Raw genomic sequence first — 23,957 nt, forward strand, 5'->3', positions numbered from 1 at the left:
AGTCTTCCCTCTTGATTAGTTTCTTTAGATGTACAAATTTTAGTAGGTTTATCCTATATGATATGTCTATATGAGTGAGTATATACTGTGTGCGTCTTTCTGCTTCTGGGATAGCTCACTCAGGATGATCTTTTCCAGATCCTACCATTTACCTGCAAATTTCATGATTTCCTTGTTTTTTATTGCTGGGTAATATTCCATTGTGTAGATGTACCACAATTTCTGTATCCATTCCTCCACTGAGGGGCATCTGGGTTGTTTTCAACTTCTAGCTATTACAAATAAAGCTGCTACAAACATGGTTGAGCAAATATCCTTATTGTGTTCTTGACTCTCTTTTGGGTATATGCCTAGGAGTGGTATAGCTGGATCTTGAGGAAGCACTATTCCTAATTGTCTGAGAAAGGCCAGATTGATTTCCAGAGTGGTTGTACAAGTTTACATTCCCACCAGTAGTGGAAGAGGGTTCCCTTTTCTCCACAACCTCTCCAGCACGTGTTGTCACTTGGGTTTTTGATCTTAGCCATTCTGATGGGTGTAAGGTGAAATCTTAGGGTTGTTTTGATTTGCATTTCCCTTATGACTTAAGGACGTTGAACATTTCTTTAAGTGTTTCTCTGCCATTCGATATTCCTCTATTGAGAATTCTCTGTTTAGCTCTGTACTCCATTTTTTAATTGGATTACTTGATTTGTTGCTGTTTAACTTCTTGAATTCTTTATATATACTGGAAATTAGTCCTCTGTCAGATGTAGGGTTGGTGAAGATCCTTTCCCAACCTGTAGGCAGTCGTTTTGTTCTGATGATAGTGTCACCAAGGATTTTTTTTTAATCCAAAATATACATGGCTTTTTTTGGAGGGGGTGCAGATGGGGGGGGATAAAGCTTGAGATAAAGTCTACATAGCCCTGGTGGTGCTGGATCTCATTATATAGACTAGGTTGCCTTTGAACTCAGAGAAATCCATATGCCTCTGCCTCCCTGACTGCTGGGATTAAAGGTATGTGCCACCACACTCAGAAAATATACAAACTCTTACAATTCAACATTAAAACAACAAATTAATTTAAAAACATACAAGAAGCTGGGTACAGTGGCACATGCCTGTGATCCCAGCACTGGGGGAGGCAGAGGCAGGTGGATCTCTGTGAGTTCGAGGCCAGCCTGGTCTACAGAGTGCGTCTGGAACAGACAAGGCTACAGAGAGAAACCCTGTCTCAAAAACAAACAGACAAAAACAACAACCGAAAAAAACGTACAAGAGACTCTGATGGACATTTCTCTAAGAATAAGTCCAGACCGACAATAGACACTTGGAAAGGTTCTCAACATAATGAATCACTTGAAAAACGTAACTCAGGACCGTGGTGAGATATTGATTCATCCTCACAGGGATGGCTACAGTGACCTGCAGGTATTGGTGAGGTGGGGAGACACTTCCATGCTCACTGCTAGTGAGGTGGTAAAACCAGGGCAGCCATCTTGGATAACAGTTTGACAGTTCAGAAAAAAAAAAATAGTCAAACAGAATGATTAAACTCAGGAGAGTTGAAAACAAGTTCTCACAAGATCTTGTTTACGAATGCTCAGACGAGCATTGAGAACTCAAGCATGTGTTTACCGAGGGATAGAAAACCCAGAGGAATATTACTCAGCTCTGAAAAAAGTGAAATACTGAGTCGTGCTGTGACAGGTGAGTCATGAGAACATGATGCCAAGTACAGGAAGGTGGACAAACTGCCTTATCCTGTCTGCTCTGTTTATATAACATTTCTAAGACAGACAAATGAGAGAGAAGATGGATTGTGGTTTCCCAGAGGTGGGGGGACAAGGAATGGGGGGGACTGTGGGTTCTAAGTTCAGTTCTTCTGGGGAGATGATGTATAGGTCTCAGAATTAAACAGAGACTGTGGTCCTACAACCCTGCGAATCTGCTAAAAGCCACCAAAGCATTTACCCGGCAAGGCTCTGTTTTAAGCCATTTGAATCATATCAAAATGTCGGGGATGTTATTCAATTTTTCTCCCCCGCAAAGAAATCCTTCTCTCAGTTATGATGCTACTTAGGAGTCGAAGGTAGCAAGAGGCGGTTTTGTTTTGAAAGCTTTATTTATATCTATTTTAGGCGTACGAGTGTTTTTGCCCGAAGAGTATCCACGCGCCACATACCTGGTGTCCGCAGAGGCCGGAAGAGAGTGTCAGATCCCCTGAAAGCAGAGTGACAGACAATTCTGGGCCACTGTGTGGGTTCTGGGAAATGAATCCTAGTCTCTGCAGGAGTGGCCAGTGATCTTAACCACCAAGCCACCTCTCAAGCCCGAGGGATCCGTTTTTAAAGGGGATTGATTAGCAAGAGCCGTCACTGCCCTTGATTGGTGGAATCAGCTAGCAGGGAAAATAAAGCTTTCCCTCATAACCCCTCAATCCTCAGGGGGATGGCCCAGAGCGGCTGTGTGGCAGCTTGGCTGGTGGCCTCCTCACTGAAAGGCTGGTCTCCCGAGGATATGTGTATGTTAACTCACAATTTGTTCAAAATAGAGGACTATCAGAAATCAAACACAGAGCATGGGCAACCCCCACCCTTCATGAGCTGGACAGGCCGCTTAAAGTGTGGCCACCGCCCCGGCAGCACTTCCCACTGTGTCCTTACTTTTTCAGATTTGGAAGACGAGGGGTCCTGTGGTGCACGAGCCTTTGCCTGTTTTTGTTTGGGATGGCCTCCCTCCTTCTACTCGATTTTTTCAGCTTCATGGCTGTGCGTTTTTTCCTTTCCATGGTGAGTCATTGTGCTTTTTTGCATGCTAAATTTAACTCCTTTAGAGTTTTTTTGTTTTTGCCTGTTTTAAAAAAAAAATCTACTGAAAGAGATCCATGGGCTGACCAATCCTTGCCCACCATAGACTTTCTGTGAATGCTGATACCTTATGTTTAGAATGGCACTCATCAAAATGAAAAATCGCTTCTTGCTAATCTCTGGTTTGATTCTGCCCAGCATAAGGCCTGTATCCTATAGTTAAAAAAGCATTATGCTATTCCTAAGTGCTTACACTGATGTAGTCCGGAACCTGCAGGCCCACACCAGACAGGTAAGGGCTACCGATAAAGTCATTCATATAATGACTTTGCAGAATGAGGAGACAGAAAGCCTGTGTGGTTCTAGAGAGCAGGGGGGAGCCATGGCCAGGAGTGGGTGTGAATACCAACTTTGCCCCCTTTGAGCACAGGTTAGCCTCTTTGATTCACAGTTTACAGTCTATAAACTTCAGACAATGACACCTGTCTCATTGGATTACCAGTGGACCCAGAGGGATGGCGTGGGCTGTCCCACAGTGATAGAAACTGGTTCAGGTCAACAACAATAAATGCAATACTTTCCTGCCCACTCTTAGTTCACCCTTTCTTTATTCAGTTTGGGATCCAAGCTGAGGGAACGATGCTGCCAGCTTTTAGGCTGGGCCTTCCCACCTCGCTAATGTAATCAAGACAATCAATAGGCATGCCTGCAACCCAACCCAGTCTGGAGAATCTGTCATCGAGACTGTGGTTCTAAATTGTGTCAAGTTGTCTATTAAAGCTGACAGCAAGCAAGTAGGCGAGCTTGCCCTCACCTCTTTCTGCTCCTCACTGGGGAGGTGATGTGACCGGCTATTTTAAGTTCCCACCACCACGACTGTCCTGTTAAAATAGACTGTAACCTTGAACTGTAAGCTAAAACAAACTCTTTCTATTCTAAACAACAAAACAAAAACCCAACTGTCTTCAGATTTCTATGGCTGCCACGAAACAACATGATCAAAAAGCAAGTTGGGGAGGAAAGGGTTTATTTGGCTTACACTTCCACATCATTGCTCATCACCAAAGGAAGTCAGGACAGGGAATCAAGCAGGGTCGGATCCTGGAGGAAAGTGCTGTTGCAGAGGCCATGGAGGGGTGCTGCTTACTGGCTTGCTCTCCATGGCTTGCTCAGTCTGCTTTCTTATAGAACCCCAGCCCAGGGATGGCACCTCCCACAATGGGCTGGGCCCTCCCCCATTCATCACTAATTGAGAAAATGTCTTACTGCTGGATCTCGTGGAGCCCTTTCCTCAGGTGAGGCATCTTCCTTTCTGATGACTCTAGCTGACAGGAAAATCAGTCAACACACTAGCAATCCCCTTAACTTTACTATTTTTGCTTTAAGAAAAATTCTAATCTCTGTAACCACTCCTCAGCTGATAGTTTTGTTTGCTTGTTTGTTCGTTTGTTTTGAATAGAGTCTTACTATGCAGCTCTAGCTGGCCTTGAACTCACAGAGCTCTGCCTCTCTCTACCTCCCCAGTCCTGGGATGAAAGCGCATGTAATGTCCTGACCATCTAGAACCGATCATTTGATTCAATCTCTGTTCATTGCAACAGCATGGAGATACTGTTCTTATAACCTGAGTTTTGTCAAATTAAAGTTAAACATAGTTTAGCCAGGGGTGGTGGTGCAGGCTATACTCTCAGCCCTGGGCAGGAAGATTGCAAGTTGGAGGCTAGCTTGGGGTATGTAGTGATAAATAAAGAAAACAATAATAGCAAAACAGCATTATTTTCAAAAGAAAAAAATTACCAATTTCTGTTGTGCTAACTTATATCTCAGAAAGTTTCATTAACAAGACCAACACTCTTTGGCCATTAAATGATAAGTCACTCTGCCTCTTCTCTGTAGCCCCAGGTAAGCAGGATAGTCTGTCTTTATGATGCTGACTGCTAGGTGCAGTATAACTTGTTTGTTTGTAACTCTCTTATTTCACCTAGCGCAATATCCTCAAAGTTAATCCATATTTATTTATTTTGGATTTTTGAGACAGGGCTTATCTGTGTAGCCCTGGCTGTCCTGGAACAAAATCTCTAGACCAGGCTGGCCTCAAACTCAGAGATCTACCTCTCTCTGCCTCCCCAAGTGCTGGGATTAAAGGTGTGTGCTGCCGCTACCCCGCTCTGTTAATCCATCTTAAATATAGAGCAGGAGTTCTTTTGTATTTAAGGCTTCACAACAGTTATCTGTATATTTCACGTTTCCATCCTCCACCCGTTGACAGGTGCTTTTGTACCTTAGCTGCTGTGAATCTCTTGTTGACATTAGTGCATGAAGGCATCGCCACCTCTCTGAGGTCTTGCTTCGCTTTCACTTTTTTGGAGGGGGTTACATACTAAGATGTGGAATTACTGGATTCTGAAATATTTTGAAATGTTTTTGAAGAGTTGCCATACTGCCTTTCACAGAGGCCGCACCATCTTACATTCCTATTAGTGACGCACAAGGACTCCAGTTTTATGCACCCCTAGCATTTCTCTGTTGTTTTTCTTTTAGCAGATGTCTTTGGAAAAAAAAAAAGTTCTATTTTTATTTTACGTGTATGGTATTTTCCCTCTGTATGTCTGCATACTTCATGTGTACAATGCCCACCATGGCCAGAAGAGGGCACCAGATCCCCTCACACAGGAGTTACAGAGGGTAGCCGGCTGCCATGTCAGACTCCAGTCTTCTCCAGTGCTTTTAACTGCTCAGCCTTCTCTCTCTGCCCTACCTTAATGGATGTGAGGTGTTCTGTCGCCATAGCTCTGATCTGCATCTACTTAATGGTGATGCCAGTTACCGTCTTGCCATGTGCTTTTAGCCGCTTCGATAACTTTTGTGAGGTGCCTACTTAAATAATTTTGTTCTCTTTTGAACTGACTTGGTTTTCTGTGCTTCTGATTTGTTTTGCTATGCTTCAGGAGTTTTCTGTGTAATCCCCTACCAGATGTGTGACTTGCATCTATTTTCTCTAGTTCTGTAGGTCATCTTTTCACTCTAATGACAGAATTTTTTGAAGCACAGACTAGTTGATCAAATCCAATTTGTTTATTGTTGTTGTCTGCCAAAGTTTTAACCAAATCTACTTCCCTTCCCGTTAGTCTCCATAGGACGTTGACCCTATTTAGCAACTAGGATGTAACAATGGCATTGTGTGTGTGTGTGCGCACGTGAGCGCGCTGCAGAAGAAACTGAGAACTAAGTTTGCCTTATAAGGGAACTTAATTAAGCAGAGTGGCATCTAACACTTTGACCACAGACAGTCTCTCAAGTGTGCTACTGAGGTTAGGGAGGGTGGTGAAAGGTCAAAGGACCTGAGTAAAGAAGAAAGATTATGTCTTGCTGAAGTGAATTTGCAGAGAGCTCAGCACCCTCATTCGTAACTGCTGAGTCCCCTTTGTCTTTGTCCTCCAGGCTGCAAGTGGCTATTACGTGGTGGTTGTTGTCTACGTTATGGAGTTCATCGGCAAGAAGGCACGAGTATGGTTGTCCATGCATCTACACACCTTCTTTGCTGTTGGAGTGATATTGGTGATTTTGGTAAACTATTTGGTCAAAACTTGGTGGCTTTATCAAATCGTCCTGTGGACAGTGACTGTCCCCTTCATCCTGTGCTGCTGGATGCTTCCAGAGACTCCTTTTTGGCTCCTCTCAGAAGGAAGATACAAAGAAGCACAAGGATTAATTGATGCCATGGCTCAGTGGAATGAGTCCAGCTCCTGTGACCTGGTAGAACTTTTCTCATTGGATGTGAATAGTCTTCCTGACAAAAACCACCAGGCCCCTCGGAAGCATGGGCTAGCAGAGCTGTTTCGAAACCGGGATATTACACGAAGGACCCTCATCGTTTGGCTGGTTTGGACCACAGCGTATTTGGGTTACTACATCTTTAGCGTGGAGACTGTTTGGAAAACAGAGTATAACTATATGTACCTCTTCATAGTGGGTAAGTGGTAAATATGTGTTTACGTATGGCCATTGAGGCAAAGTTTCTACCATATTTTTATTATCTTTTAAAGCCAGGAACAACATTGGTGACCGTATTAGCGTAATATGTTTTAGTGTCCTTATACCATAGGACACGAGTCATGTTTGTCTGAAAATAGGACAAGAGTTATAAAGGCCTACTTCCTTTTTTTTTTTTTTTAATTCCCTACTTTCCTTGCTTCCTTCCTTCCTTCATCCCTAATCTGCAGGTTTTCCCAGAGGTAGCCTTTAGACTGTTTGGTACATACTCTCTCTCTATGCATCTCTATCAGCATATACACATAAATGTCACGACAGGGCACAAATGAGATTTCAACATGGTGTTTTGGGTAAGTCAATTTTCTTTTGATATAATGTGCCGTGAAGACTTCCAAATGTCCTTAATTTATAAAAATAACATCCTTACATGCAACGATCATGAACATTGTCATGTTTATTCAATTTCAGTAAAAGTTAGCATGACTTGAGATCAGGCAGATTGTAACTCCTAGGGTAAGCAAACATGAGCTAAATGGCTAGGCGAGGAGACGAAGGTAGACATTAGGAATTGGTATTTCTCCGTCTGGTCTGCACTGGTTGTTTCTGTGTGGGCTGCTGCAATGTATATTACCCCAGAGAGATCTTGCTTTTACGTCATTATATGTGGACATGGACATCCTCACACTTTCTCATCAAAGTACCCTCAGAACACATCTATTTTATTATTGTTATTATTGTTATCCCTCAGCAAGAATTATGAGAAAACTCATTTTAAGGAGTACCTTTCTGGGCAATGTTACAAGTCTAGAAGAAGACCCCACCCCTGTTCGGTATGTCAGTTTGAGACATGATGTAGTTTTTCTTGAACAGCAGCAAAGGTCAGCAGAAGCAGGTGGGGCAGTGTAGATGGAGGAGGCTAGGGAGCTTCATCGGGATGCAGGGCCTCATGTTTTGGATCTAAGCATCAAGCTTTGATTCTATAAGGTAAGGGTTTTTTGTTTTGTTATGTTATGTTATGTTTTGTTTTTAGAATGTTGATTTCTTTTTTTAATTCTTATTAATTACAGTTTATTCACTTTGTGTCCCCCCCTGTATCACCCTCCCTCCTTCCCTCACAATTCCACCCTCCCTACCCCTTCTCCACTCATGTCCCTCCCCAAGTCCACTGATGGGGGAGGTCGTCCTTCCCTTCCTTCTGACCCTAGCCTATCAGGTCTCATCAGGAGTGGCTGCATTGTCTTCCTCTGTGGCCTGGTAATGCTGCTCCCCCCTCAGGGGGAGGTGATCAAAGAGCAGGCCAATCAGTTCATGTCAGAGACAGTCCTATTAAACTGAAAATATGTACTTTATGAGACTGAGTCCTGTACAGAGTGAGGGAAATTTCAAGTAGAAAAGATAAATATGGAGTACATAATTTTAAATATATTGTTATTACCAAACCTAATGTTTGCAAAGTAATACTTTGTAAAAAAAAAAAAAAATGGAGGAAGGATAAGGCAGGAAAAGTATGAAAGATATTCAATGGAGACTTATAAAAGATTCATAAGTTTTGTAAACTATAACATAACAATATTTTTATGTTACCATTATACTGTATAGTCACAGAATTATCTGATTGTGAAAGAACTTAGGATAATAAGGAATTTTGGCTCATTGTGGAATTCTTCCATGGACTTGATTTGACCTGGCATTTACAACTTCTCAATTTTAACTTCTAGATACATACACTAGACTTGAGGCAAATATAAATATTTGGCTTTCATTCATTACAACTAACATTAGACTAAAATATAAAAATTACATTTGTAATTTAAACTTGCTTGACGTTTTGTAATGGTAAAGGTTTTTTTTTTTTCTTTTTTTTTCACCACCTCACTTTGATATCTATGGGAAACTGGAGTCTTGTTACTTTTATGATTGGAGACAGCTAGCAGAGCTCAGGGTGGCTAAATGCAGATGGCTTGGTAGTGGTGGTTGGGGTCTTATATAAACTATGGCCTCCATTTTTATTTGTTTGAAGTTACACATCCAATTTAACACCCCCCTCCCCACTTCTGCCAAGCACAGGTAACCCCATTCTCTGCACTTTCTTCATTCATTCAAGAGGCCAGATCTCTGTGCAGCACACGGGGTCCTAGTGAGCTCAGCTCCTAGGATGGTATAAAGGGTTTTGGCGGATTTTGTCAGTCTAGAGATTTCACAGCAAACACTGGTCTCCCTCCAGCGACAGGCGTGGGGAAGCATGGGGCGGGCTGATGTGTGGGGTGACGGTCGGTCTCACAGAGGCTCTTTGGCTCAATGACAGGTATTGTGGATATCCCTGCCTACTCCTTTATATGTGTCTGGTTGAAGAGGGTGGGAAGAAGGAAGACTGTGTTCTTCTTCCTTTCGTTGGCCTCACTCACCTGTGCAGCTTATTTGGTGTTACCTCTGGTGAGCTATTTTGTTTTCTTTACGGAACGGCGGGAGCAGTTTCATGGAAAGATTTTTAGTATCTTTAGCATGAAGACTTATTCAGACATGTTGACTGAGTATCTAGATCATATTTAAAGGTGTCTCCTCCTCCTCCTCCTCCTCTGTCTTCTCCTCCTCCTCCTTTTTCTCCTCCTCTTCCTTTTTCTTCTTCTTTTCGAGATAGGGTTTCTCTGTGTGTAGCCCCGGCTGTCCTGGAACTCAGTAGACCAGGATAGTCTTGAACTCACAGAGATCTGTCTGTCTTTGTGTCTCAAGTCGTGAGATTAAAAACAAGCGCCACCATTACCTTGCAAAGTATCATGTTTAAAAAACACAATACTTTTCTTTTATATAATATATATATATATATATATATATATATATATATATTCCATAACTCCACACACCAAAAAGATGGTACATGCTGTATTTTAGAAAGTTGATCACAACTGCCAGTAGTTCTGGAACTTTGTTTCTTTGAAACAGGGTTTCAGGTGGCTAAGGTTGGTCTCAAACTCCATTAAATAGCCAAGGATTACCCTGAACTCCTCACCTTCCAGTCTCTACCCGCTAAGCATCAGGATTACAGGCTTACACCATCCCCCAGTTTTAATGCTTGTGACTGAGCTTAGGGGCTTCATGCATGCCAAGCAAGGCCTCTACTGACTGAGCCAGGTTATCCTTGGGCCACTGTTGGACCTTACACTCGGTCACTTAGTCACTCATCAAGGACTGATCCAGCAAAGATTATGTAGCATGTAATGAAGATGAGCGAACAAGTTTCTATAAATGAAAAAACAAACACAAACCAGGCTGTGGGGAGGAGAGTGTGAATTAGAAAGAGGGAGGAAGGATCTAGGGGAAAGCATCTCTTATGGGTGGCTCATGCCCAGAGTTAAACAAGGCAAGGGGGATGTCGCTCAGCTAGGTGAGCAGGCTGACACATGATTCCATTCAGCTATGAGGTTTGTGAGAACAGATGAGCCACAAGGCCAGAATCAGGCTGCAAGGTGGGAGGCAGGGGCTCTAGACAGAAACAGTACAATCCGTGGAGTTCTAAACGCTGTGGGGTTCTTACCTGCTGGGCCATCTTGACTGCTTGATATCTACCTACTGGGAGAAGGAGGAGATTGTAGAGCATGGGAGGTCCTCACGAGCCACCCTGGGAATGGAACACTTTGGCGAAGGCAATGGGTTGGTGACACTGATAGGTTTTCAGGGATGTGTCAATAAACTAACAAACAGTTGACACTTTTAAATGATTGTGTTTGGAGACAGTTTATAAACCTGGCTTACTCTACCCAAATGCACATTTTGCTTTGAGGGCTCCTTTCACTTTGCTGGGTCAATGATGGGGGCAAGCAATGGCACCCAGGTGAGCCTTAGCCCTGGGACTTCTTCTTGACAGGCTTCCGTACTCCTGGGTTTAGAGGAGCTTTGGAGGGACACCATGCTGCCTGAGCTTGTAGTTCTAGCCTAGTCTGGTTGGTCAACCTGAGCTCAGCCTTAAAGGCAGGACTCCCTCCCCTCAGCAGTGCCTCTGCCTCTCTGCCTGACTTCATCGGGAGAGTGCCTTTAGACAAAGAGGCCCCTAACTATGTTGGATACAGGGCCTCCCTCCCTGCTAGCTCTCCCCTCCCTCCCAAGCCTCTGTGATAATTAGGCATTATGTTTCCATTCACAGGATAGGAGCATGCTGTATAATGCAAATCAAGCATCCTTGATGTGCTTGCTTCCAACCAATTATTGGAGCCCCCCCCCCACTCCCCAAGGGGTATATAACTTTCTCTGGAATTAAAGTTGAACTGGCCACCAGCTAGTTGGGGTTTGTGATCCCTGTGCCATTTCAAGTAGCTTCTCACCCCTCCTGATTTCCTGGGATGCTGGGAGACAGCCTCAGGGCTGGAAGAGAACCAGCAGAAGAGGGCACATTAAAACTCCCCTTCCCTAAGTCTTACAAAGATAGAAAGCTTTTGCCACTCATGAATAGAATTTATGAAATAACTTCAGATAGGAAAATTAAAACGCTGTTGTTCTAAAACATACCATTGGAATAAGAAAGTTTTAAGTGATTTTAATGACCTCATGTTTCCCTTTTGTGTGTGTGTGCTCCTCTAGAAACACAACAACTTGAAAATAGTGGCAGTCTTGGTTGTCAAAGTTATCGTTGGGTTAGTAGTTGCCTTTCTTTATCTTTATACAGCAGAGCTGTACCCAACAATTGTAAGGTAAGGATTCTTATTTTTCTGTTGGATTCCTGTCACTTTTTACTTACATGTCACTCCATCATATTTGGTCTTTAGATGCAAATGTCTTCTTTCCATGGATGGTCCCCAGATCTGTGAGAAATGAGAAAATTACATAATGGTGGTAATTTTGCCATTGTTTATAGTGCCCTACCAAGGATATTAAAGGGCTGATTTGAAGTCACACAGTTAAACTAACACCAAATCTCAAATAAAATTGGTGCCCACTGACCCTGTATGAAACACAGGTTGTTTTTGTCCCATGTGTCTCTCAGTATTCTGGTGGTGGGCGTGTGCATCTGATGGGGTAGGAGTGGCTAAACAAGACACTGTCTCATCGTTGAGTAGCACAAACCCTTAGATCAAAGTGTTGGGACCCTGGAGGCTACTTTTCTTGGCTAACCCCTGGTACCTCATCACCACATTTTCACGTCTAAGCTCTGTAGCCACTCTGGTGGCTTTCCTTCCACCTTCTTATGGGCACCAGTTCTATTGAATCAGGACCCCTTCTTTTTAACATAGTCTCTCCTTTAATGACCTTGTCTCCAAAGTCTAAGACAGTGTGTGTGTGTATGTGTGTGTGTGTGTGTGGTAGATTTTAGCACCTGCATTTTGAGGGGACACAGGTTAGCCCCTGACAACATGTCCCTGGTTCCCTGAGATTACCTCATCAAGGAACATCCACAAGCTGTAAGAAACTACGAGGCCTCCAATACAAACAACATCCCAGTCCCGGGGCCACACTGCACCTGCAGATACTCCAGGAGGAGAGCAGGATTTTAAACATGTTTATAGGTGATTCTGAGTTGCCGCCTGCTTTCTTTCTTTCTTTGAGAACAGCTCAGTGAGCCAGGAGTCCAGGGCCCTTCGAGCCTTTTGAAGACTCTTCCCAACATTTCCCAACGTACACAGGTTTTGGAAGCTCTGGTGAGATTCTGGAGTCTCCTTTTGTGTCTGCTCTGGGTTGCTGCAGAAGAGCATGCAGGCCACAGTGGCATATCCTGTGAGTCCCACAGCCCTTGCTGCAGCCAGAGACACACAGAGTGGGGACCCAGAGGTGGAAGGAAAGGTTTTCCCTACCTTCTCCCTTTGTTTGGAGAATCATCTTGAATTTTAAAGTTTCAATAGTGATTAGCATTGCAATAATACCATGAAAGGTCCCAGGTTTCCCTGTAAGGATCTAGAATAGCTTCCTGTTGACTGTTCCCCACCACCCACTTAATGCAATAGTATTCCCTCCCTCCCTCCTTTTCTATATCCCTTCCTTTCCTTGCTTTGTTTCTGTGTGGGCAATTAAGCCCACAGCCTCACACATGCTGGGCAAATATTCTACCATTAAACTCTATCCACAACCCATGCCCCCCCCCAAGTTAATTTTTAATTTTGAGACAGTCTTAATAAATTGCCCAGGCTGGTCTTGAACTTATGCTCCTTTTTCCTTAGTCTCACTGAGTGCTAGGATCACATGATACCCGGGAGGTTTTTATTTTCCAAGGAAAAAAATTATTTTTCAGTGAATTTATTTCTTAACCTATAAAAAAAGGCAATCTTAATGGTAAGAGGAAGAACCTAGCATTAAGCTTTTTGCTTACCTAGTGGTGCCCTGGCCGTGATTCTATTATTTCCATTGCGTTACAAGTGTGGAAAGCAATTGATTTTAGAGGTAAGTGCACACGCTACCATCCTAGAAATCCATTAGCCTTTCTCTAGGAACTGTCTGTGTCTTCTTGCCTTCCTGGGCAGAGGAGGCCAGTGCATTGCAGGGTGGGTGGTTAGAGAGAAAGCAGGTGCACAGACATAGATCCAAGAAGAAACTTAGCAGCTCCCTGTGTGACCAGGTACGGAAAGGAGCAGACAAGCTTCCCCACCAACTGTCCATTATCCCTGTTGTCTGAGGACGGATGTGCTCTTTTCATCTTCCCTCCAGGTCACCAGAAGGTTTGGTGTGTGTGTGTGTGTGTGTGTGTGTGTGTGTGTGAGAGTGTGTGTGAATGTGTGTGGTGTGGTGTATTGTCTGTGTGTGGTGTGAGTGTGTGTATAAGTGTGTGCATGTGCTTGTGGTGTGTCTATGTGTGTGTTTTGTTATGTGTGTGTGCATGTGTGTGGTGTGTGTACATTGTGTGATGTGTGTGGTATATATGTTGTGTTGTGTCTGTGTATATGTATGTGTTTGTTGTGGTGTGTGTAATAAATACACCTTCTTTACTCCTCAAAATGATTCCGTTGAGGTTGGTATCATAGTCTCACAGTTTAAAGATTGTGGAGCTGAGACTCGAGTGAGATTAGGTTCTTGGCCAAAGACACAAAGAACTCAGGTCTACATCTTTGGGCTCATTCTGCCCTTCAGTGGAAATGTTCAAGAACATTCATTGAAACAAACCTAGACATTAGCAAGGGAGGAGCTGCTTGCCCTGAACTTTAGGAATGGGGTGGGAAAGAGTGTCCAGGGCAAGAGGCTCTGAGAGTCCTCTGAGATCACCCTAAGACAGCAGCAGCCCTGTGTACCTGTACAGCGGCAGACAGGATGCAGATTGCAGATTGTGGGAGGGGCGCTGGGGACCCTGGCCTAACACACACATAGAGAGGCTGAGGTCAGGCACAGCCAACTCAGGCTGGCTCCTGGATGCTCTGCAGAGAAGAGAAGGCTCCAGGAACCAGAGCACATTCTTTGCTGTGGCCTCTGGTTGCCTCTGAGCTTTTGCATGGATTTCTGCCCAGCCTCAAAACAAACAAACAAACAAACAAACAAACAAACAAAAAGCATCTTAGTTCCAAATCTATGTGTATCTGTCCAGAGAATGTGTATTATATGCAAAAAGTCTGCAATCCAACCAAACCACCCATTAATGTGTATGATGGTATCTTAAAGACCATTTTAATTTAGTTGGTTGTTTTCCAACTACAGGTATGTGGCCTCAAAAATAAGACAGACAGGAAGAAAGGAAAAAAAGAGAGGAGAGAGGGATGGAGGAAAGGAGGAGAGAAGAGAGGGAGAAGAGCCTGGCCTATGGATATGTAATACAAGGCATCTTTCACAACTTGTATAGGCCTCCTGAACATCTTAGGATTACGTGTAAAACTGCTTATGTGTGGAGTTTTTTTCCTCAGAAGAGTATCATACTATAACAAACTAGTAACTTACAAATGCGCATGGCCTAGAAAAGATAAAGCGCCATTGTCTTTTTGCAGGCAATGGCCTTTTGAGACAGTCTTGCACTATAGCCCGGGGTGGGCTTGAACTTGTACCAATGCTCCTGCCTCAGCTTCCTCACCAGATGCTGGGATTATGAACATGAACATCCATGCTCAGCAGTATCAATGACTCAAAAGTGTTCAAACATGTAAGCCTCTAGGAGGTATTTCCTAATGAAACCATAGCTTTCCTCCCTGGGCCCCAAAAGGCCCACAGCCCTTTCAAAATGAAAAATCTGTTGAGTCTATCTTGAAAAGTCCCTGTAAGCCTTTAACAGTCCGAACACTGTTCAAAAGTCCAAAGTCTCTTCTGAGTCTCTTCTGAGGCAATCTTTTAACTGTGACCCACTGTAAAAACAAACAAAACACAAATGAAACCAAATTATCTACTTCCAGTATACATCGGTACAAAGTATACAGTCCCATCTCCAAAGGGAGAAACGGAGGCCTCGTGGGCTGATAGATTGGACCAAAGCCAGCCTGAAACACAGCTGGGCCAATACCAAAGCCTGTAGCTTCATGTCCAGTGTCTAGGGAATCCATTTTCAAAAGCTTATGGCTTTGTCGCCTGCAGCACCCACCTCTCTCTCTCTCTCATGCTGGTTTCCTGCATGCAGCCCTCCTTGGCTGACATCCCATAGCTTTGGCATCTCTAGTATCTTGGGGGTCTTCATTGCAACCCAGGCTTCACCTTCATGCCTTCATGCAGTGGTTTCTCAGGGTCCCCTCACAGGTACTCCTCCGCATAAATGCATTGTCTGGCCTCAGTTGTTCTCTGAAACCGTGGAGGAAGACTCCATGACCCTCTCAGTCTTGTATCTTTCACGCCTCCAGTACAAATGGCATGTGGACAACACTGACAGGCTCTGCTTCTAGCTGGGGATGGAGGCTGGCCACTGCAGACCGCAGTTTCAGTAGCTTCTGTGGGATGACGCTGGTGAAAAACTTCTCTAGTGGTTGCTTTTCAGGAGCAGAGATGCCCTGAGGGTCCAGGTTCACAAGCTTTGGCGAGTGCGTGTGTGTGTGTGTGTGTGTGTGTGTGTGTGTGTGTGTGCGCGCGCGCGTGTGTGTTTGTGTTGGGTGGGGGAGCCTGCGCTCAAGGTGCTTTTCCTGTTGTTCCAGTGAAGAGCAGGAAGCTTTCCTAGAATACAGCCTCGGTCTCAGATCATACCTTGAATGCAAACTTAAGCTCCCTAGTGTTCTTCTCCTCTCTAAATTGCGCATTGATTTTGATTACTTTCTGCCCTATTTATTGTTCATTTAAACTACAGATCTGCATGAGAGCAATCAGTAGTAATCTTCCACGCACTCATGTTATGCCGTCATGGAATTAGTCCATTACTTTGAAAACTGGACTCACGTAAATTCTCAGAACATGAACAGGATGTGATAGACTCCTTGCTAAAGCAGCACAGGAACAGTTCTTAGCTCACTTCCTGCGAAGAGTCCCCACTCCCCTCTGAAGTCCTCAGCTAGGCATTCACTGTCCCCTTTTCCCTCTTCCTGCCTTCCCATAGAATGGCCTGCTAAGCCCTGCTTGGCTTTTTTAAGCCCAGGTTTCAAAAAAACAAACAAACAAACAAACAAAAAAAAAACTCCCCTGCATTCCTTCCATAGAACAAAGGCCTCGGATCCACACAGGGTCAGGGTCACCACAGCGATGGCCCCATTACTTGGTACCAACTTCTAAGTTAATTTCATTTCTGTTGCTATGATAAAATCCCCCAACAAAGCACACTTTAAGAGAGACGGGATTTCTTTTGGTTTATAACTTGTGGTGAAGGGGAACAAACCATCTTAGTGAAGAAGGCGTGGAAGGAGGAGCATGAAGCTGTGCTTTACATCAGCAGTCCTTAAGAGGAAACAAAAGGAAATGGGTCCAGGCTATCACTGTCAAAGCCTACCCCAGTGACATATTTCCTCCAGCAAGGCTGTACTTTTTCAGGGTTCCATAACCTTCCCAAACAGTGTCACTATCTGAGGACCAGGTGTTCAAACATGAGCTTATTGGGGGGGGGGCATTTGATCTCCCAGCATACCTGAGAACCTGGGTTTGACCTGTAGCAGTGAACAGAAGTCATTGTGTTAAGCCTGAAAATTTCAAGGAGAAAGACCAAATTCATGATTGTCCAATTAAAGTAAACTTCATTTAATACTGGCCAAGAACATGGACACTGACCAGATCCATACCCAGGATTCCCAGAGAATGACACTGAATTAGGTCAGTTAGGTGGTCATAAAGGCAAAACCCACAAGGCTATGGTACTTCCCACCATCATCCAATGGGGGCCAGCATGCGTCCTGACATACTTCCTGCCTACGCACCTAAAACACATGACTTTTTGTCTTAACATAAACTGCAGCCCCCAGCATTCCAGGAAGTCATCTGACCTTGGGCAAATGGGACAGGTTACTCTTGTCCCTTGCATCTTCGCTTGGATTGTATCCTGAGTCAAATTCTTGACTCTGTGGTGGGCACCTGTACATAGCCCTTACAACCGCAGATTATAACTCATAGCTCCAGGGGATCTGACACCTGCCTTCTGGCTTCCCCAGGCACCTACACACACACACACTCTTGAAAACAACAACAAAAAAGCGATAAAGATTTTGCTTGGTAGTCTTGAAAAACCATATATATATATGTGTGTGTGTGTTTGTATAGTTTGACATTAATAAGCAGCCCATAGACAAATGTTTTGTTTTCCCAAATTCCCATACCCTAAACAAATCTGTTCAATCCATGGTATCCAGCTGGATCTTAGACACATGGACCTTATTAAAGATGGCGCATGCCCTTCTTATCTTATTTGTATGCTCAAATACACAGTTGTTTCACAGAACAAAGGCAGAAGTCACAGGTGGTTTTGGAAACATCTGACTTTTTTCTGAGTGTGAGTTTAATTATTTCTCCTATGGGAGAATGAAAAGGGGGGTGGCGGGTGATGGTGCTGTCATCCTCTGTGCCCCTTTGCTCTGCTTGTCCACTGTTGTCACCAGTGTCTTAATTCCCCTGGTGTTTCAGGTGCTTGGCTCTGGGGAGCAGCAACATGGTGGCCCGCATAGCAAGCTTGATCATCCCAAATGCTGGGCAGCTCACCAAAGCCTGGATCTTCCTACCACAGGTCCTTATCACTTTCTAGACACTGGGGTAGCAAATGTTGCCATTTCTGTTTTCATTTTATTTGGAGGCCAATACAATCACTGTATAATGGAGGTTTGTAGAAACAAGACAGCTTGCCAGTGGGTGAGTAGGGAGGGTTGGGGTGGTTTTATCATCTGCTGATAAAACCCCTCTCCAGCCCCTCTGAGTCATTCAGTCCACTCTTCCCTCAGCCTGGAGCCACCAGCACTTAAGCAGAAAGTGCTCTTCCCTCTGCCACCTCTTAGGCCTCTGTCCCACCACCCAGCTCAGCCCATAGTGGGTTTGTTGCTCTGGGAAAAAATTTGAAGACTGCCTGCTCCCTCAAAGACTCTGTGATGCCCTGAGGAGCTTTTCATGGATGAAGCTTCCCTCTGGGTTCTTGTGGCAATGTGAGCTGTTGCCTGGGGTTTGGAGAGTGAGAGCAGCTGTGCTCAGAGCCTCATGGAAAGACTGAGAGCCTGGGACATTGGGTGGATCATCACGATATCCGGGTCTACCTGGCTTTTCTACTCAGGAAGAATATGGGGGCTGGGGATGATGGAGAGCAGGGATGGTGCAGGATGCTCTCCAGGGACTTGGGAGCCTCAGCATAATGGCTTCCTTCCTCCAAACTCCCCTTTTCAGTTGCTCTTTTATGTTTCTTGGTCTCTTTAGTGCCAGTTCCTCTCCTGAGTGCTCCTTTCTTCAAGATTTCAATGTGCCCCTCTTCCACTCTGTGAATATCTTTCCTCTCTTCCAAGTTTCAGACATGTCTTCCTTCTAGCCTCCTGCCTATTCTCTCTGGATATCTTTGGAGCTGGTTAGTGATTAAAGTCCATCCTCTTCTTGCCTCACACTTTTAGTCAAGTCAATGACCTCAAGCACAGCACTCTAGGGCATGGCCTTTTATCCATCCCATTGTTCTTTCCACCCCATTGTTTCACCTCACATCTATTATCTCATTTCCCCTAAGAACCACCTTCTTCCTTCTTGAATACTAACATGTTTGTGTATGTGTGTGCAGGTGCACTTTGTGTTTGTGTGTGTGTGCATATTTTATGTGTGTGAAGAGGTCAACCTCAGGTGTAGGTCTACTTTTGGGGGCCCACCTAATTGGGTTCTTGAATCTACTACCCTTACAACCCTTATTCTACCCTAATCCTTTCCAACCCCTCAACACTAGGTAGGACAGAAAGAAGGTTAGAGGGGAAAGGGAATGTAGACTTCTTTAGACTACTTCTGCCTGATTGGGGGTGTTGGATTCCTTGGGGCAAGTCAAACCTTCATTGTTAGGATATCTCCAACTTCTTCTCATGAAACCACCACCACAGCAGCCAGAAGCAGAAATGGAAGCAGTAGCCTTCTCTTTGGAGCACCTGCCACCCTCTCTTATGGCTCTGGCACTTATAACCCTTCAAGACTGCCCAGAATTAAACTATCTGCAGCTGGCAAAAATCATGCCCCTGCTAGTGCACGAGGCAAATCACAAACACCTGCTGTGAAACAGCTGTTTATCCCTAACCCAAGAATAAAACAAAAACATAACTGTGTTCTTAAAGAAACAAAAACTCTCACTAAATTTCCCCCTTTTTAGTCCAAAAATGGCTTTTCTCTAGTATTAATAAACTACATATAATAAGTACAATTATGGAAACTCTCAGGTAAGAACTATATTTACAATTGTCCAGTCTTTATGTATCTGGCAACCTTGGTGGAAGTATTCTATTACCTCTTCTATCCTGGTGAGTAACCTAAATCACTTTCTTATCATAACTGCAGTTACCAATGTAAAAACATCCTTTTAGACCTTAAAACATTTCCTGAGAGTCTAAACAACTTAAGCTTTTATGTTTTTGATCGTAAAGAAGGAAAACCGTAAGACTATAACTATCTAGTCTTCAGCCCTATCAGAGACCTGAGAAGGATAAATATTAGCTGAGTAAATAGGAAATGCCGAGCAAGCAGCTTTCAAAACTGTAGAGATGACAGAGACAGCCAGGTGGCTGGACAGTCAAGATTCCCCTACAAGGTTCAGGCATTCAGTCTTTGGCCTACGGGCCGAGAATGTCTGACAGACTTTTCTGTGAAGCAGGAAGTTTGAAGGGCTGGCCTACCTTATCTCTGCAAAGTCGGGCAGTCAATTTTCCAGTGTCCTGCTTGACCCACCGTTTGGACAGCCTGCTGTCAGCAGTTGTAGGGGCAGTTTTTTTGCCCAGTAGCTAGTATTGCCACACGAAGCAAACTCCCTGTGGAGGTTCTTCAATGCCCACCATCCTTTCTGAAGTAGGTTGGGGGTGCTGCCAGGAGCAGATGTGTCTCTCTGTCAGAAAAGCCTTTTAGTATTAAAACATCTTGAAATGCTATATTCTATAGATCTCTGAAGTATCTGAAGACTACCTATCTGTAGTCAGCAATAATTAGTTGCGGTTTTTCTGTCTGCTTGTTAGAGACATTATCAAGGAGCTAAACACTTTTTGGATCAGTACTGTTTTTTCAGCTGCTCTTGTCTGAAATGGATTATTTTTTTGTGGCTGAGCTTCAAGCTAGGGCTCCCAGGCTGCTTTCTGACTACAAGAGATTATCTTTTATGTGCCTCTTGGATGGGCATTCACTTGTCTAATTGTCCATTGATGCCCTTTACCACAGCATCGGGAAAGCACAGGAAGCCTAGCCATTCATAAGAGGAAAGTACTATATTTCTTAGTGTTAATGCACTTGGCATTTTGAGACCTGGCTTGGAAAGTACCATATTTCTCAAAGTTACAGCACTGGGCATTTTGATATCTAACCTGATTAGCTGCTACTGGGAAAGCTAATAGTGGTAATCTCATAACCCCAGGCTGCCTCTCTGATAGCTCAGTTTGCTCAAGATTAACCTGTTCTCTTGAAACAGGCTGTTTTTCTTTAACCCTGTCACCCTGCATGGCCTCCTCCTTTTCCTGGCCCCATACTTGGCTCTCTGCCCTGCCCAGGGGCTGTAGGGACTTGAAACTAACCTGATTTGTTTTCCAGTTTCATCCTGCAGGAAGCTCCCACTCTCAGTCTCCAGATCTGAACCCTTTTGTTCTCACCTCTCCAGTGCTGTTTGCTTCCCAAGCACTCCCATCTCCACCCATCACCTCTCTGGTTGCCTCTCAGATCCCTCCATTTCCATTTGCAATTTTTCTAATTGCTGAGCCATTCTCCCAATCTTTTTTGAGACAGAATATGGGAAGGAGAAAGGGCAGAAACATCAAATCCCTCCTGGGAGCAAAGCAGGAGGAAACCCAGTGGCAGCAGCCGAAATAAACTTTTTGCTAAGTCCTGAAAGAGAATATTCAGCCCTTCTTCCCTCTCTGCTTCCTCTACGGCATTGGAAACCAAGTTTCCCATTCTGCCTAGCCCCACATCTGGGCCCCACATCTGGGCGCCACATGTTGGTGTATTTTTTTTAAAGCTATTATTTAATTTTTATACCTCAAACTCCCTTCCAACCTTTATTCCACCCTAACCCCTTCCAACACTCCAACACTAGTTAGGACAGAAAGAAGGTTAGAAGAGAAAGAGGGTGTAGATCTCTATAGGCTACTTTCTGGTGATTAGGGACATTGGGTTCCTTGGGGACAAGTCTCGTCTTTGTCAGAATATCTAGCAGTCCAGCAAAAATAGCAATCCAGCAACAGCAAATGCAGCAGCAGGAGAGCAGAGTGCCCTTTGCCCCTCTCAGGGTTCAAGCATTAATCCTTTCTCCGGAGTCCCCCGAATTAAGCTATCTGCAGATGGTAAAAATCACGCCCCTCCTAGGGCATGAGGCAATTAGTTAATGAACGTGGACAAACTTTTTTGGAGCTCAGGTGTCTCTCAGGGGACACCCATCTTTGAGGTAGGATTGCTCATTGACCTGGGAATTACCAAGCAGTCTAGCCTGGATAGACAAGAAGCCCCTAGGAACACACCCATCTCTGTCTCCACAGTGCTGGGATGACAAACGCGCAGCACTGCCACTAGCCTTTTTATGTGGGTTCTGAGGAGCAAATTGATGTGTCCAGGCTGTGTATATAACATCTTATTAACTGAGCTTTCTCTTCAACCCCATACCACCATATTTTTGTAAAATACACTGACATGACCTCAGAAGAAAATGAAGTCCTACCAGTGACACCTTATACCCTCAAGTGGTATATGTGAATTCCTCTTTGGGAATCAATGGCCTGGTGGAGTAACTCCTATATCAGTAAATTTTGTTTCTTTGCGGGTACCAGAGCTCAGCCTCTTTTACCAGCCGACACTGAGGTTGAGAAATAGCTTTGGTCAGTGTGGCTTGCTTTTCTCCTACTCCGGACCCATTGGCAACTGCTCTTGGTTGGAGGCCATCTTCTATTTAAATATGAAAGGATAGTGGTGGTCACAGAGAACATGGAAAAGGAAGTATCTGTAAGCTCCAGATTGTGATGCAATGTGAAAACTCTATGCTAGGGTACAAAGTAAATGATGAAGATGAATGGTTGAGTCAAATGAAATTGGTCATCCTTGCCAATAACTGCCTAGTGCTGAAGAAATGAGAATTAAGCGGTATTCCTTTTTGGTGAAAACTGATGTCCTTAATTACAGTGGCACAGAAAACACTACAATAGGTTTATTGATCCAAGTGATTTTGGAAGCATTGATAGCTTGCCAGCACAGGCTGGAATAAAGTCAGCTGTGCAAATTTGAAGTGCAATAAGACTTGGGGGAACTTGTTTACAGAAAAAGAAAGCATACAGGCTGTCTGATGCACACAGAAGGTGTTGAGGGAAAACCACCCCCAGTTTTAAGGCATGGAATTGTATGGAAGCATCTTCTTTTAAGACAGCGCTTTAGAGGGAAGATGGAGGGATGGAGAGAACAGAGAGAGCAAAATGTTCTTTAAAACAAGGAGCATTACAAGAAAAAGAAGAAGAAGAAGAGGAAGAAGAAGAAGAAAAGGAAGAAGAAGAAGAAGGAGAAGAAGAAGAAGAAGAAGAGGAAGAAGAGGAAGAAGGAGAAGAAGAAGAAGAAGAAGAAGAAGAAGAAGAAGAAGAAGAAGAAGAAGAAGAAGAAGAAGAAGAAGGAGAAGAAGAAGAAGAAGAAGGAGAAGACGATGACGACAAATTCATAAAGGCAAACTGCTCTAAATTCACATACACACATAAAATTAAAAAAAATGTAGAGAAGGATTTAAGGTGCTTTGAGGGATATAGAATAATAAAAGGATCTTTTATTTAACAGACACTTAAGTGGGCCTACTTTTGTGCTTTGTAGATGTTATTTTTTATATAAAACAGATACTGCTGTTTTCTGTTGTTTTCTCCACGTACAAGCAAGAAAACAGACCTTCAGAGAACAATTATTAGCCGAGGTCTCACACCTTAAAGGAAACAGAATGTGGTGGTTTGAATAAGAATGCCCCCTATAGGTTTTTATATTTGAATGCTTGGTCACCAGGGAGTGGCACTACTTGAGAAGGATTAGGAGGTGTGGTCTTGTTGGAGGAAGTGTGTCATCAAATGCCTTTTCTTATAAGAGTTGCTTTGGTCATGGTGTCTCTTCACAGCAATGGAACACTGACTTGACCAGCCTGCCAGGCAACGTTCCAGGCATCCAGCTGCCAGTTCCCCCAGTGCTGGGGTGCATGCTTCTCTACCTGGCTTCTCATGTCAGAGCTGGGGATCCAGACTCTAGTGTCAAGCTTGTGTAGCAGACACAGCACTATGTTGACTGAGCCATTTCCTCTAGCCCCAGTGGGCGATGTCCTTAGTTCCATCCGCCTTAGAGATAAGGAAACCAAGAAGCCAGCACATTAAGTAACTCACCACAAGATCCCAGAGGCCAGAACTCCAGCAGCATGGGTGTGTGGACCATTGTGGCTTAAGGCTGGTTTTTATTGAGGGGAACAGATGCCAGGAAGGAAACAGTCAGGTGAGTGTGGGGAGGAGGCAGGACTACTGGGGACTGTGACAAAGGCGTCTGAGTGGTAGGGGAGACTACAGTGTCTGAATGGCAGGGCGGTGGCCCACTGCAGCGTCGCTGAGGTTCATGGGATGGTGAAAACTCGTCAGACTAGAAGGATGAGGAAGAATTGGGGACCCGGAGACTTCTTTACTGCCTGCCTGGCAATTAATGCTACGAGGCGTGGAGAGGAAGTGTGCCCGGGATCC

The 23,957-nt window shown here is 44.2% G+C and overlaps 1 protein-coding gene across 1 annotated transcript in view; it reads left to right on the plus strand.

Moving 5' to 3' along the window:
* Nucleotides 1-23,957, plus strand: part of Slc22a16 (solute carrier family 22 member 16) — a 32,513-nt gene that overhangs the window by 7,196 nt on the left and 1,360 nt on the right. Inside the window, exons 3-7 of the mRNA XM_021638743.2 lie at nt 2,658-2,775; nt 6,235-6,766; nt 9,092-9,219; nt 11,359-11,468; nt 17,704-17,803. Of these exons, the coding sequence (XP_021494418.1) occupies nt 2,658-2,775; nt 6,235-6,766; nt 9,092-9,219; nt 11,359-11,468; nt 17,704-17,803 (988 nt within the window). The remainder of the gene's footprint in view (nt 1-2,657; nt 2,776-6,234; nt 6,767-9,091; nt 9,220-11,358; nt 11,469-17,703; nt 17,804-23,957) is intronic.

Source organism: Meriones unguiculatus, chromosome 20 (assembly GCF_030254825.1).
Source record: "Meriones unguiculatus strain TT.TT164.6M chromosome 20, Bangor_MerUng_6.1, whole genome shotgun sequence".
NCBI classification, from domain to species: Eukaryota; Metazoa; Chordata; class Mammalia; order Rodentia; family Muridae; genus Meriones; species Meriones unguiculatus.